Source organism: Cynocephalus volans, chromosome 14 (assembly GCF_027409185.1).
Source record: "Cynocephalus volans isolate mCynVol1 chromosome 14, mCynVol1.pri, whole genome shotgun sequence".
Taxonomy (NCBI): Eukaryota; Metazoa; Chordata; class Mammalia; order Dermoptera; family Cynocephalidae; genus Cynocephalus; species Cynocephalus volans.
This window is the reverse complement of record NC_084473.1, coordinates 15,446,566-15,462,220: the sequence shown is the minus strand read 5'-3', so window position 1 is coordinate 15,462,220 and position 15,655 is coordinate 15,446,566. Positions and strand designations below refer to the sequence as shown.

At 34.0% G+C, this 15,655-nt stretch overlaps 1 protein-coding gene across 1 annotated transcript in view; it reads right to left on the bottom strand.

The window, feature by feature from the left end:
* DDX1 (DEAD-box helicase 1) overlaps nucleotides 1-15,655 on the bottom strand; it is a 35,425-nt gene that overhangs the window by 14,413 nt on the left and 5,357 nt on the right. Inside the window, exons 6-14 of the mRNA XM_063078135.1 lie at nucleotides 13,944-13,991; nucleotides 11,797-11,880; nucleotides 11,480-11,563; nucleotides 10,783-10,859; nucleotides 10,035-10,107; nucleotides 8,362-8,438; nucleotides 7,726-7,840; nucleotides 6,832-6,970; nucleotides 1,948-2,008 (exon numbers count right to left, since the gene is read on the bottom strand). Coding sequence (XP_062934205.1) covers nucleotides 1,948-2,008; nucleotides 6,832-6,970; nucleotides 7,726-7,840; nucleotides 8,362-8,438; nucleotides 10,035-10,107; nucleotides 10,783-10,859; nucleotides 11,480-11,563; nucleotides 11,797-11,880; nucleotides 13,944-13,991 — 758 coding nt within the window. The remainder of the gene's footprint in view (nucleotides 1-1,947; nucleotides 2,009-6,831; nucleotides 6,971-7,725; nucleotides 7,841-8,361; nucleotides 8,439-10,034; nucleotides 10,108-10,782; nucleotides 10,860-11,479; nucleotides 11,564-11,796; nucleotides 11,881-13,943; nucleotides 13,992-15,655) is intronic.

The window sequence follows — 15,655 nt, the reverse complement described above, 5'->3', positions numbered from 1 at the left end:
CTTTCTTACCTGTTTTTCTCTACCCTAAGTTAAAAACTTACCCTAAGTTAAAAACTTAGCTTTCTCCTAAGAAAGTTATCCCTGTAGTCCCATTACCTCAGCATCTCAACCCTCAAAAAAAATAGAACACTGTTCTGAATGAACTTTAATTTGATCCACTATGAGGCACTTATATTCCAATAAAAAACAAAACAGACTTTTCTGGAGTTATAGTTTCATCTATATTGATAACTACAAACAAGTTCAACGTAGAGAATATTGTCTGAAAATGTTAAGATAAAATATGTTCAACGTATTAAGGAATTACTATGTGCCAAGCATTGTGACAAGTGCTGTATATAGCAGAAACAAAATACCATTCTGGTTCTGTGTGTAACATCTCTTTAGTATAGTACCCTAACCAACCATGTGAGTTTCCTCCTTTGTATCCAAACCAACCATGTGAGTTTCCTCCTTCCTCCATTTCAGTAAGTAAATGGGCATGAAAACAAATACACATGCTCTCAGTTTTGTTTTGGTTTGTTTTTTTAAGATCTATTAGATTAGAAAAGCCTGAGAGAAATATTTATATAACTTATATAATAGCACTCACTACTCTATCAGGTCTCAATTGTACATACTGCATAATAGTGCCACTTTAAAAGATTAGAAAAGTTAAAATAGTTCTACTCTCTCACTCCAAAGCTGACTTCTGCCTCAACCTAAGACAGAATAGAATGCAGGGCTAACGCTGAAGCAGAAAATGGTGGAGGATGACAGAAGTAAAGAATGTAAGGTAGAAAGAACAGAAAGAGAACATACTAGATCTCCTAAGAAAAACAGAATTGAATTCTGCCAAAAAGCTGTGGAATAACACTGCCTTTACTTTGCCACTGGCTTCAGATTTTGAGATACACTGATGAAAACAGATCTAATCCCTTAAAAGCTCTGTAGCTGGAAAATATGAGTGGAGAAACTTAATACATCTTATACGAAAAATAGGTTTGGGTTTGAGGAATCAAGACTGGGAATGAACCTATCAAATATCTCTTGCAACCACTAAAATGAAACACAATACTGATGTATTTGAAATTTAAATATAAATGTAAATATAAATATATATATAAATGTATATATATATATATATATAAATACACTAAATAAAAACATACCAAAGCAATATATTTCCCATCTTAGAATAATATTAATAAGTACAGTAATATGATTCCTTGTTCTTGATATGCCATACCAGGTCAAATCTAAAGTCCATTCAGCATAAAATTTAGTTTGACAGGGGCATCAACAGAATTGGAGGGAGCACATAATTGCTCACCATGACTCAGTATCAGGTGGTTTAGATTAAATGACTAAATATTTAGGAAAGGAAATAAAAAAGATATTTGTAAGGAGAAAATTCCTACCTTCACAGAATTGATGAACATAGTTAAGAATTTCCCAAACTTCTGCCCCAATGATGGGTATCACACAATCTTGCATGTCTGAGCACACACAGTCTTTAAGACTTCTTCTTACATATATTTGAATTCATCTCTCTCCTCCCTGGAACCAGTCAACTGTCTTAACATTATTCAGCCTTCCCAAGGGTCGCTGCAAAAACTTCTATCTTTCTCTGCAATCTACTTTACCTCAATTTTTGTTCTTAAATCCAGTTTCTTCTTTATCAATTATCCCACAAAAGAATGGCTCTTATTCATGAAAGCTAAAAGGAAATTCTTGGGTGCTTAAAGGGTAAACAAACAAAAAAATGCATGTATGCTGGAATTTTGCACTAAGGGTTTAGAAGAGACTACTGTTATGTATACTTCTGGAGAAAGAAAAGGTGCACTCACAAGATGTCTTGGAACAAATGTACTGTTCTGACCTTGTGTTAACTTCAGGCTTATTTGATTTTTCTTGAAATAAAACAAAACTATATGTTACATTTTAGAAATCAAAAATACAGCTTACCCCATTATCCAAAACAGAGAGCTGATCCCGTGCTGCAACACCTCCAATTATCAGAAGCTCCCTGAAATAATTATCAGAATGATAATGTAGAAGAAAGATTAAAGTCTGCTTTACAATGTTTGATCTGTATCCAATTCTTTTAGGTAGAAATTAAGGTTGAGAAAGTAACTGAGAAAGAATCCACAATAAAGTAAGTCTGGAGAAGGGTGGAAACAGAACACTTCATTCCCAACAGCCATATATAATGCTAAAGCATAGTAAAGTAACAGGAGAATGTGAAAGCTTGGAACACAGAAAAAGTTAGTCTTCATCTACACATCCTTCTATATTAGGATAACTCAAGGTCCTCTAAAATCTGGTTCTAGCCCACCTTTTCAGACATACGTACTTATATTTGTATAAAATATCTCTCAAAGAATAGCTAAAAATCAATTTAAATAGGTTGCCTCCAGGAAGGATAACTAGAAACCAAGGGATGAAGTGAAAGAAGACTTACTTTTCACTATACCTTTTTGTGTTATTTGAATTTTTCTCATTTCAACAAATGGTGCTGAGACAAGTGGATGTGTGCATACAAGAGACTGAGGTTAAACCCCTTCCTCACATCATACACAAAAATTAACTCAAAATGGATCATAGACCTTAATGTAGGACCTAAAACTATAAAACTCTTAGAAGAAAACACAGGAGTAGATTTTCACAACTTGAGTTAGGCAAAGCCTAACTTAGAACACCAAAAATGCAGTGAAAAAATTAAAAATTATATAAAGTGTGGAGTATACTAACATTAATAAAGCAAATGTATTCCACAGTGCCTAGCTTCCAAGGCTCTGTAGTTTCAGGTATAGCCTAACTTTTTAAAGTTACACATAGAAATGTTAAGCTTGTGAAAGACAGGAAACTTTCCCTGGGCTAAAGTCTCTGTTGTAGATAAAGAATTGTAACACAGCAAAATTACTGGCTCTAAGGGCAGATGTCCTTGGTGCAGCCACACCTAATGATTGTTGCCATGACAATTATCTTACTGTTCTTTTGTAACCACCTATGTTTCTTTTCTGTAACTTTCTGGCCTGGAGAATAAATACTGAGAGAAGACCCTAGTTCGGTGTTATTTTCAGAGGAGGAATGCTTCTCTCTTGAGAGTTCCTGGGAATTAACCCCTTTGGGGACTCTCACTGCTCAGAAGAAATGGGCTTTGAGTAATCCTTTGTGTCTCCATCACCCTGGGAGAGGTGACAATAAATTGAACTTCATCAACATTAAGAACTTCAAAGGACACTATCGAGAGAGTAAAATGACCACTCAAAGAATGGGAAAAAATATTTGCAAATCATATACCTAATACATAGAATATATATCAGAATATATAAAGAACTCTTCCAACTCAACAATAAAAAGAAAAATACCCCAACTGAAAAGTAAACAAAAGATTTGAACAGATGTTTCTCCAAAAAAGATATACAAATGGCAAAAAAATACATGAAAAGATGTTCAACATTATTAGCTATTAGGGAAATGCAAATCAAAACCACAACAACATATCACTTCATACCCACTAGGATGGCTATATTCAAAAAGACAGGTAATGGGTTGGCGAGGCTGTGGAGAAATACAAACCCTCATACATCGCTAGTAGCAATGTAAAATGGTGCATTCACTTTGGAAAACAGTTTGGTGGTTTCTGAAAATGTTAAACATGAAGTTACCACATGGCCAGCAATTGCACTCCTAAGTATATGCCAAGGAGAAGTGGAAACATATGTCCACACAAAAACTTGTATAAAAATGCTCATAGCATAGTAGCTAAAAACCCAGTGGTGGTGGACAACCCAAATGTCCATCGACTGATGAACAGATAAACCAAAATGTGGTATTATCCACACAACAGAATACTTTTTGGCAATAAAAAGGAATGAAGTACTGGTACATGTTGCAAAATGGATGAACCTTGAAAACATTATGCTAAGTGAAAGAAGCCAGTCAGAAAAGACCATATATTGTACAACTCCATTTATATAAAATGTCCAGAAAAGGCAAATCTAGAGGGACAGAAAATAAATTAGTGGTTGCTTAGGGATGGAAAGGTTAGGGGGAAATGGAACTGACTGCTAATGGGTACAGTGTTTCATTTTGGGGTGATGAAAATATTCTAAAATTTGTTTGGTGATGGTAATTATATTCAAGTCTGTGAATATAATCAAAACTAGTTTACTTTAAAGGGTGAATTTTATGATGTGAATTATATCTCAATAAAGCTATTTACAAAAAGATTATCTCCTTTTAATAAACAGCAGGCAAAATTACTTCCTGAGGCAGCCAGATAAATTTCAATCAGAAGTATCTACCAAGTGTCTTCCTTTATTAATTTTATTCTTATTTTATTTGATTAGTCACTTAAAAAATATTGGAAAACACTAAGAAAATGCATGACATGTTAACTCTAAGTTTTATAACTCTATGACTCATTAAAAATTGGCTTGATGGTTGCCTACCTTCATCTTAAGCAATTTAGACAGTAAAACTTAATACAAAAAAAAAAAAAAAAAAAAGAAAGAAAGCTTTCCAGTCTATGAACGTCTTTATCTTGGCACATTCCCTAACCATCTACCACACTAGAGCCATTATGTTTCCTAAATCAAGCAATATCAGATGAAAGATTGGCTACATAAATCACCTGGAGCTGATTTTCTTCTTTTAAAAAACAAAACAAAAAAAAGACTTTAATTTCTGTTTCCTGCAAATTCTAATTCAGTACATCCATGGGAGGGGACCAATAAATGTGTATTTTTAAATAAAGTGTGTAAAGAACATTAACATTTCTAAAGCAAATGTATTTCACAGGGCCTATTTTCTAAAGCCTTGTAGTCTCAGGTTTAGCCTAACCTTTTGGAATTACATATAGAAATGTTAACATTGCAAAAGACAGGAAACTTTTCTCAGGCTAAAGTCTTTGTAACACAGCAAAGTTGCTGGCTCAAGGACAGACAAGTTACTTGATTGATATGTAAAATACTGGGGAAATTGCTGTAGGGAAGGAAAATGTTTGCTAAGATCAAGCTTTTGTTGGTGGATTGACTCAAACTTTTGCAAATTGCACTATGGAATGTTACTTTGCTTGTTTCACTGATGTTACCAGCCTACATTGTTAAACTATACTTAGCCATAACCCCACCTATGTTTTTATGTAAATTCCTGGTCTGGAGAATAAATGCAGGGAGAGAACCCCATTTTGGGGTTAATTTCCAAAGGAAGGAATGCCTCTTTCTTGAGGGTTCCAGGAAATTAACCTCTTCGGGGTCTCTCACTGATCAGAAGAAATGGGCTTTGAGTAATCCTTTGCACCTCTGTCACCCAGGGGAACAGAGGTGAAAAATCCGTGTGAGGCAAAGCAACAAAGAGCCCAAGTTCCTAGGTTTGGAAATTATTGTCCTAAATCTATCATTTCTTCTCCAACAATACTTTACTCTTATCCATCTTCATAATCAGATATATTTGTCCCTTTAAATTTAGCAGACAATAAATACATACAGTCAGTGGTATCAGAAGAGGGAGAAAGGATTGAGCTGGAGCAGCTAGGTTAGCTTCATAGAAAAATCTGCATTTCAGCTGGGTTTTAAAGGAAGGAGAAGGCTCATTTGTATTGAATACCAAATGAGTAACCTATAACTTAACCATCTTAACCAATAAATTTATTTATTATTCATCCTCCCTACCAGCTTTTGACTATAGGCATGTTAATTTTTACACATAATCACAGCTCAAAAATCAATTCATACTAACATTTTACATTCTTCCAGAAACACTCTTATAAAGAAATTTCTGAGTCTCTTATTCTAAGCAGATGCCCTGGTTACATCCTGCTGTAGTGGCTTTCCCTATTGCAAGCTCAAAGCATTTATTACACTTGTTTCTCTCTCCTCCACATTATCCCACACTCCCACACTTAATTCTGTGAAAGCAAAGACTAATTCTCATTGATATGGCCCTGATCCCTAGACTAAGACTTCACACATAGTAGTCATTTGAGTACTATTTGCTGAATGAGTGACATGCATCAATCTTCAAAACAAAATTTGATATTATTTTACCTAGTATAATTTGTCCTTAAATCTGTACAACTTATAGGATCAATACTAAAGACAGGCCTTTGTGATGTCAAAAAAATTCAAAGCTTCTGGAATTAGATAGTGGTGCACAACCTTGTAAATAAACTAAAAACCACTGAATTGTGCACTTTTAAATGGTGAGTTTCATGGTATGTGAATTATATTTCAATTTTAAAAGTAATTAAAAGAAAAAATGACAAAAATTAAGAGTCAAATCAACTGACAGAGTAGTTTACTTATATGGTATAGCCTTCCTCAAATTAAAAGGGATTGCTACTGAGCAAGCAGAAAGAGCCCTGTAATTAGATAGTGACCAGTCTGAATGCCCAAAGGGAAGAAAGCCACCACTGGGGCAGTCTAGAATCAACCTCATCAAGTTAAGTTTACCAACATGCTAGAAATAGAGCAGTACATTTTCTATACAAACAAAGTGATGAAATGTAGCTAAGTTGAATGAAATGCTCCTTTTAAAAAATTAATTTTTACTCCAATACTGTTTGACTAACCATGACTTTTCATGTAAGAGACACAGGAAAAATCTCAATATCTCAATTTGCTTTTTTTTTTTTTTTTTTTAAGCAAACATCACTTACCAAAAAAAGGGAATTTTATATAAACTAATTATTACTAAATATCAAAATTAAGTAATCTTTACACATTCACACACATGTATTATGCATACATACTGAATTTCTACCTAATTTTTTCTACCTCACCCTTCTTCCAAAACACCTCAAACCTAAAAACAATAGGAATTTGAGCACAAAGGAAGATTTACCTTAATTTAGGATTATCAATATATTTCTTAAACTGCTTGATGTTATTCAAAGTTTGTTCAGCTAACTCCCGGGAGGGTTCAACGATGAGAGCTTTTGGAGCATTTGGGAGAAACTTAGTTTGTGACACCTGTGCATTACCTTAAAAAAATAGAAAAATTTAGAACATACTCAAATCATACTTCAAAATACCATTATTTGTAAAACACAAGTGCAAATATTCCAGTATCAAAATTTTAAATAATAATTGTCAAAAAGTATAAGAGACAGTCAAACAAATTAAAATAAAGGCAAGATTCCTAAAATGAACTAAGCCTTCTTTAAATTAAATCTACTTGGAATAACTGTAAGTGATTAATATGTCTGTAAAAATGACCCACTTGTTCTGTGATAAAGTAAATAAGCTATAGAATGTACTTACTTTAAATAAGTAAAACATATTAAGCAGTACAAGAGGTAAGAGTATGAGCTCTAGAGTAAAACTGCTTGAATTTGAATTCAGTTCTACCACTTATTTGCTCTGTGACCTTGGGCAAGTTACTTCAAGTCCCTATTTCTCAGGTTCTTTTTAAATGGGAAGAGTACTATCTCATAGGGTTGTTGTGAATAATAATCCACATGAAACACTTATCACAGTGCCATGGCACTAAATCAGCACACATTCTATATATATTACATATCGTCACAACTGTGATTGGGATCCCAAAATGTCTAAACTGAAACCAAATACTTAGAAATTATGAAGGTTTTGAAACTAAATTTTACCAACGTGTTAAATAAAGATGTGTGACTAAACTAGCAAGGGAGGCCTATGTAACCCACTAGAAGAAGCCTTACTTCCTGCAGTTTTCACCAGTGCCCCATTCTAGAAATCTTTACCCTCTCAGGTGCAATACCTGTGTGCTGTGATTTGACAACGTAATTATCCGGTGCCTTGGAAAGAGCAACAAAACCATCTTTTGGTGGAAACTTAAATTCTTCTTCACCGAAGTTAAATTTTAATTCAGCATTCTAGCATTGATTGAATAAAGGAGAAAATTAAAATTCTTACCCTATTAGCAAACTGCTCAATACAATATTATGAAGATTAAGCAAAAAAAAGAATGAAATTCTCCCATTTGCAACAACATGGATGAGCTTGGAGAAACTTATATTGAGTGAAATAAGCAAAGCACAGATAAGTACCATATGTACTCACTCATAAGTGTGAGCTAAGAGAGAAAGAAGGAAGAAAAGAAAGACCACAGGGGTGTGTTGGACTTGCAGAGGGAGAGAACATACGTAGTGATACAAAGTGGAGTGGGGAAAGGGGGATGGGGAGAGGGGCTGGGGATAATTGGAGGAATAATTGGGTGGAGGACACAGGGTATAATCACAATTTGTGGTAATGGGCATGCTGCCAGTATGGATCTGGGCATCACACCTTAGGCATGAGTGGTGACAATTTACCCCATGAATATTCACAACCAATTAAAAAAAAAAATAAGCAGCTGATAATCACAACAAAATTTTTCTAACCAGATTCTTATTACCTTCAAAACACAGGCAGGAAAGAGGGCTTGGTTTTTCATATGTGATGGTATTTCAAATGCCAGACCAAGTTCTTTTCCTTTAAAAAAGAAAAAGAAAGAAAGAACAATTGAAACAATCAGAAAAAAATTTCCACATGCTTACACCACCAAATCTACCAACCTACCTGCATTCATGCTTTCCCTCATGTTACCATGCGTAAATTGTGCTGCCTAAGGCCAGCATCCTCACTTTTTAACTTTACTCCTTAAACTGTCCCCTCTCCCCCTCCACACTTTTAATTATTCCCTGCCTACCCGATCACTTCCATTACATTCCAGAGCATACAAACACTCCCATGTTAAAACACAAGCAAACCTTCCTTGAGTCCATCTCTCCCTCCATTTACCTTTTGTTTTTCTTCTCCCCTTTGTAGTAAGACTCCCAGATTTCCATATTCACTGCGTCTACTTCCTTTCATCCCATTCTCTATTGAAGTGGTTCCCATTCAGGCTCCCTTCACCCACCCCCTTGCTCCATCAAAACAGTTCTCTGTCAAGCGCATTAAAGCTCTCCACTTGCCAAATCCAGTGGTTAATCCTCATTCCTCATCTTTCCAGACTAGACTCAGCAGCAGCATTGGACACAATTTGATGGCTCCCTCCTCCTCAAAACACTCTCTTCACCTGGACTGCAGGACCCTATGTCCTCTTGGTTCTCCTCCTCCTGGCTTTCCTCCTCATTCTCCTCTGCTGGATTTTCCATAATTGGCCAACTTCTAACAGCAAGAACCCAGGTCTCAGATCTCTTCTATTTATCTACTATCATTCCCTAGGAGCTCTCATCCATTCCTATGGCTTTAAATATTATCTGTAAGCCAATGATTCTCAAAGATGTTATTCCAGTCCTGAACTCCTGACTTACACATTGAACTACTGACTTGATTTCAGCACTTACATGTCTATTAAGTATCTCAAATGTAAATGCTCCAAAGTGGACTCCTAGTATCTAAATCGCTCCCTGCCTACTGCCATCACCCAGTCTCATTCCAACACCGCATACTATTAAACTAAAGACAGATGATGCCACTCCTCTGCTCGAAATTATAATGGCTTCCCAACTTACCCAAAATAAAAACCGAAGTTTGCATCACAGCCTATGTGGCGCTATGTGGCCCTATGTGGCCTGGCCTTGCTGCCTCCTGATCTAACATTCCACCACCCAGCTCATTCACATTTCTACTCACATGTCACCTCATGAAGCCTTGTCTGACCATCCTATTTCTATAGGCACACACCCCCAGACAGCTATCACTCTCCACTCCCTTCCCCTCCTTTATACTCTCCTCCATGGTACTTATTATCACCTAACATATCATTTATATATCCATCAATCCCCACCAGTATGCAAGCCCCACAGAAGTAAATATGTTTGTCTACTCCATTTTCTGCTGTGTCTCTAGCACTTACCAGGATACCTAGCCCATAGCAAATGTTCAATAAATATTTGTTCAAATGAAAAGCAGGGAGAGAGGGAAGAGAACTAAAAAAGGTGAGGAGATAAAAAAAAAAAAAAATCACACAAAAAAAGAAAAACAAAAATTAAAAGATAACACAAATCTTTCCACGGACTTTTTGAAGTACCCTCATATTTAATAACACACGTCTTTTCACTAACAAGATAGATAAGAGCTTACCATTTTTCGAGAACTTGACATGCCCTTTGTCTATATCTAGGTAACATCCAATGGTATCGTGCATAGTGAATTCCTAGAAAACCAGAGGGTCTATTAATTTGCTATTAATAGAAAGCAAAATCTTAAATGAAATTACAAGTTCAAAATTACAAGTACAAAAAGTATGTGTTAGTATTTCAAAATAATTCCTTGAAGTGCTAATGTAGGTGCTAAAAATGCATAGTAGAGCATATAACATATATGAGAATAGTTCAAAAAGTTTGTGGAACAATAGAATTAAAAGATAATATGGATCTTTCCATGAACTTTTTGAAATACCCTCATATAACAGTAGAAGCATCTAACAAGCCTTTTTGAATCCATATATTGAGATTCATCCACATTAACTATGGACTTAGGCTCACCTAAATTAACTATATTTAGATTCACCATGATCCAAAATAAAAAATGAGAATAACATATGTATTAAAGCCAAAGTCAAAATCAAAATGAGGTAAAAACAAAAGACAATATATTTTGGAAGGGCTAAAAATGGCATAAAAGAAAAATTGTAATTACTACGTATTTATCCAGTTTTGTAATATTTCTTCACTGAAGGCTAAATCTGTACTTTCTGTGGAAAATACTATAAACAAAAAACCTACTTCATTTTGAGAATCATTTTTATACCCTCAGTTGTGTCATGAGTGATCAGGTATGCAAGAAAATTTACCAATGCTATGTTTAAATCAATAACATAATAGCTTACCTCTCCATAATTATCAAACTGCTTGTTATGGGATTTCTTTCCTGTTCCACCAAAGCCAAATCCAAACTTGTCAGTACCTAGATTTAAGAGTAAACATAAAATTAAAAGCCCTATAAAAAAAGTAATTTTATTCACATTGTATTATGATAGCTCCACTTCAGGAAACCACAGGAAAAAAATTCCCCCAAGTTTCTGAACCCTGCAAACAACTGAACAGTTTTTAGCCTATGGAGACCCTGTAACGCTATGAACACACGAGACAGTACAACAGCTTTTGCCTTTGCCACTAAGAAATTCAGAGGCAAATTTACAATAACTTGAAGCATCTATGCAGTACGGTGTGGCACACACTCATGCAAACTGACTTTACCCAGACTCCATTCACTTTTTAAATTTTATTCTCCCTGATTTCATACTGTTATATACAAGGGTACTTCAAAAAGTTCATGGAAGGATACATATTACCTTTTAGATCCATTTTTATACAAACTTTTTGAAGTATCCTCTTAAATGTACTTTTTTCTAAGTTACCTCAAATCTTTTTTGGAAAAGGGTGGGGTACAGATAAATATTATTTACGTGTCTCTAAAACAGAAACTTTTTATAGTCAAGTTTATTATTTTGCTTCCCAAAATAATAATATATTAACAACCCACAAATGTAAATCCATCAATTCACTTATTTTAGAAAGGCTTACCTAGGTCTAATGAAGCCTGCATGGAAGACCACCCAACTCTGCAGAGTCCTTGGTCATGACATGATACTTCATAGTAGTGCTTCCCTATAAGGGCAAAATACTTTTGAGATTTATATAAATTACACACATATAATTAATTTTCCATGTAGCCACTTTCCCATTATTTCTCAATTACAATTTGTATGTAACAAATGAAGAATTGTAGGTCTTTCTACACTATTAAAAATCTTTTCAGATCCTTGATTTAAAGCTAAAGAAGTTCATGTATTCATACATTGTCTCAAAAGTTGATACAAGTACAAATGCAGTTCAAATACCTTTCATTAATCCTTTAGTAGCTCTACACCCATGCCATTCCTTTACTTCTCTGCTTTGACAACAAAGACCATCTGACCCAATTGCTGGATTTGAGAAAAAGCAAAGAAAAACACATCAGTTCAGGTTTTATAAATCATGTATTCTGAAATAAATATCATTCAGTCTCACTAATCAGATAATTCCTTGACTTGTTGCAATGTTCCAGAGACTGAGACTTGCTGATCCCTGAGTGATAACAGTATTTTCCCAAACAGTAATTGCTCTTATCCAGCCCCTGGATGCCCTTGGCTATGTTGCATGCTAGTTTATATATTGTATACTAGGACAAGATTTTATAGAAACAAGCCTAGAAAGGAATTAACACAGCCCCTATCCTGACTTGCACTAACAGTAGCTACATCATCAACACAAATGTGTTCAGACAATTATTCTTTAGAGTCTTTTTAAAAAAATTGGTTCTCAAGGATACAGAGAACATCAGTATTTGTTGCTCTGATTATGTACTTAAATTAGAGCTTGAGTGACTACTATATTAAAAGGTAACAGGAATTGTCTCTGGCTTGTTCCCCAATCCATGCATCCAGACACCATAATGGGAAAAAGCATGGATAAACAAACATGTATTTGTTATCTGCTAATATTCAGACTCTAAAAGATGAGGTTCTATATTATACATTGTGGTCAGTCACGGTGATATCCACATAGTAGATACTTATTTGTTTTAGGATTTACCTTTTGTCTATACTAGAAAGAAATTGTGACTTCCATCCTGGTTCATGTTCACAACTAAATGTAGAACAAACTTTAAAAAAGCACCTCATCACACATCTTACTTCACCTTTCAGAGATTATTCAAATTACAAATTCTTACTCGTGTATACTAAATTATATAAAACTATGAACTTTTTGAAAAGTTCCCTAGCAACGGCAAATCCCTAAAATTTTTATATTTAAACTTCTTTATGCATATCTACAGACATAAACTTTTATCTAAATTAGATATCATATGGTGGAAAGCAGCAGTTTTTGTTTTTTAATGGTTTTTTGGGGGGAAGTGGTGCATGATTCCTCATGCCCGTCCTACATTTCTCTGCATCCTGCTTTTCTCAATCATCAACCCCTCATGAAAATTCCTCGGAGTCAGCTCTACAGTTCTGACTCCTTCTTCGTAATGGTTACACAACAGTCCTTGTGCAACAAACAGCTTTGTACATATATCTTGGCATAATCGTGCTTTTATTCTAATGAGCTAGACCCTCCACGAGTGTCTATTTTTAATTTTAATAGGTAAAGCCAAGCTGTTTTCCAGAAAGGCAATTAATTCATAAGTCAGTCATCACTCTGTTGAATTGCTGCCAATCAGATGGGTACAAAGCAATATCTCAGTATAATTTTATTTTCCACATCTCTACTATCTGTGAGTTTGATCTTTGCATGTTTATTGGCCATTTGGACTTGTTCTTCTATAAATTGCCTATTAATATTCTTTGCCCATCTTCCTTATTGATTGTTATCTTTCTTACCAAAACAGAAAGTACTTTATCTACTATCTACATAAACAACCCTTGCCAATTTATAATTATTCTTTATCTTTCATCAATATTGCAAGTATTCTTTCTATATCTATTATTTGTCTATTGACTTTTTTATGATATGTTTTCCACATTTTAAAAAAATTTTATACAAATATACCTATCCTCTCTAACAATTTCTGAGTTTCTTACTTGGGTTAGAAAAGTTCCACCACTAAATTGCACATGTGGTTTTCTACACTTAAATTTATATATATTTTTAAGTCTTAAATACATATGAAATTTATTTCTAATTATGGTATGAGATAGAAGTCAATTTTATATTGCTCCAGATGGATCAATTGTGCCAGCACTCTTTACTGAATAAATCATACTTTTTCCCCACTAAAACAAAATACTATTTTTTTTTCCTCCATTAACTTCTCATATACACTGGGATTTATTTCCATTATTTTCCACTGTCTATTCCTATGCCAGTACTATACTGTTTAATTGTAGTGAATATATTCTAACATCTGGTGAATTAAATTTTCATGTACTATATATACCTTTTCATAATTTTCTTGATATTCTCAAATATTATTTTTATGAGGTGGTAAAATCTATCCACTTACCAAAAGCAGATCCTCTATCATATGGGTTCATTTGCCATTTGTTAAGCACTAAACAAATTAAAATTTAAAAAGTTACTCACAAACATATGAAATTAAAAATGCTCTATAAAAAAAATTATATGATATCTAAATCCTCTAGTTTCAATATAGTTTTATACATTATTTAGAATATACAATTAAAACTGTTACTGTTTTCATTAAAGGCAAAACTGAAATTGAAAATGGAAACACGTAAAAGATAATAATCACTGGCCTACCTGGGACTAAAACCTTTCTTTTTTCCTTACCTGCTTCAGTGTGCTTCGTATCAGATGACACTGATCTTTGTCCTAACTACTACATTACTGATAACATGAAGTTTAGCTAACTCGTTGATTTCAATCACAATGGAAATAACTGACCAACATTTCAGGGCCTAATTATCTTTTTATCATTATTAACGGAAAAGCAAGGGCTGGCTGGTTAGCTCAGTTGGTTAGAGCACAGCCTTGTAACTCCAAGGTCAAAGATTGGGCTCCTGGTACCAGCTAGCTGCCACCAAAAAAAAAAAAAAAGTCTTCTATCTTAAACAATTCATTACCACATTCAAAAGTCACATATTTTTCCTCCTCACTTTTATGGGATTGATATTTTCCTTTTTTGAAACATTTTAATAGTCTATAGATAATCAAAGAATTGTAATAGGTAAAGGGAACCCTACATGTTTTCTAGCCCAACTTCCCATCCATGGTAGAAATCCTTTCTAGATTATTTCTAGTCAAAAGATATTTATCATCAGCTTAAACACTTTATACTATCTCCTGTTTTTACTTCTTCTCCCTATTTAAATATCTAGTTTCTTTATTCCTCGTAGAACATGACTTTTAGAATGATTACCATTCTGTTACCTTCCTAAAGAAGTATTCTCTTTTATCACCATCTTTCATAAATAATAGCATATAGTTGTTACAAGTTCTGAAACAATTTTAGAACAGGCCAATTGTCTAAATAGTTATACTCATTATCTATCTCACTAATGAGTTCATTCTATGAACTATGTAACATTATTACTTTCAAACTGAAAAGCAAATGCTGATATGCCAAGTTCACTCTACTTTAGCTTGCTATTTTGTCACAATCCTATTTTGTATCATGAAACAAAAGTGACTTAAAATATAAAATAAATCTTGTTAAAATATAACAAATATAACAAAATATAGCAAAACCACAGTAATTAAGATAGAATGGAATTTGGAATCCTTTTAACAGAAACAATATAAATATAAAGAAATTAAAGCAAGATTGTTCACAGTACAGACAAGATCAGAACCCAATAAAAGGACCAATCTCCATGTAGATGGCACTGAAAATAAAAAACTGACTTTAAAATTTACATTTTACACTTTAATTTCCTAGGCTCCTTCTTTCTTATCTTAGAGAAAAAAGCATGTCTCTTTTCCCTGTGTAAGGCAACATTTCCCACCATTAGGTTTTTACTGCAAAAATTATTTGTAAAATCCTTCCTTAATACCTCTGTAAAATGTTGTACCAATTTATCTTTAATATCAGGCATAAAAAGTTATAAGGTTTAGAAAAACTCTAAAATAACTAAATGTGATTTCCAAAATACCAGTGTTTTCTCAAAAGGAGCATCGTTAGTATTTCACTGTTTAGGCTCTAAATGACATTTTGTATCCCTGGTTTCCAAATTCCAATACCATACCCCCCCATAT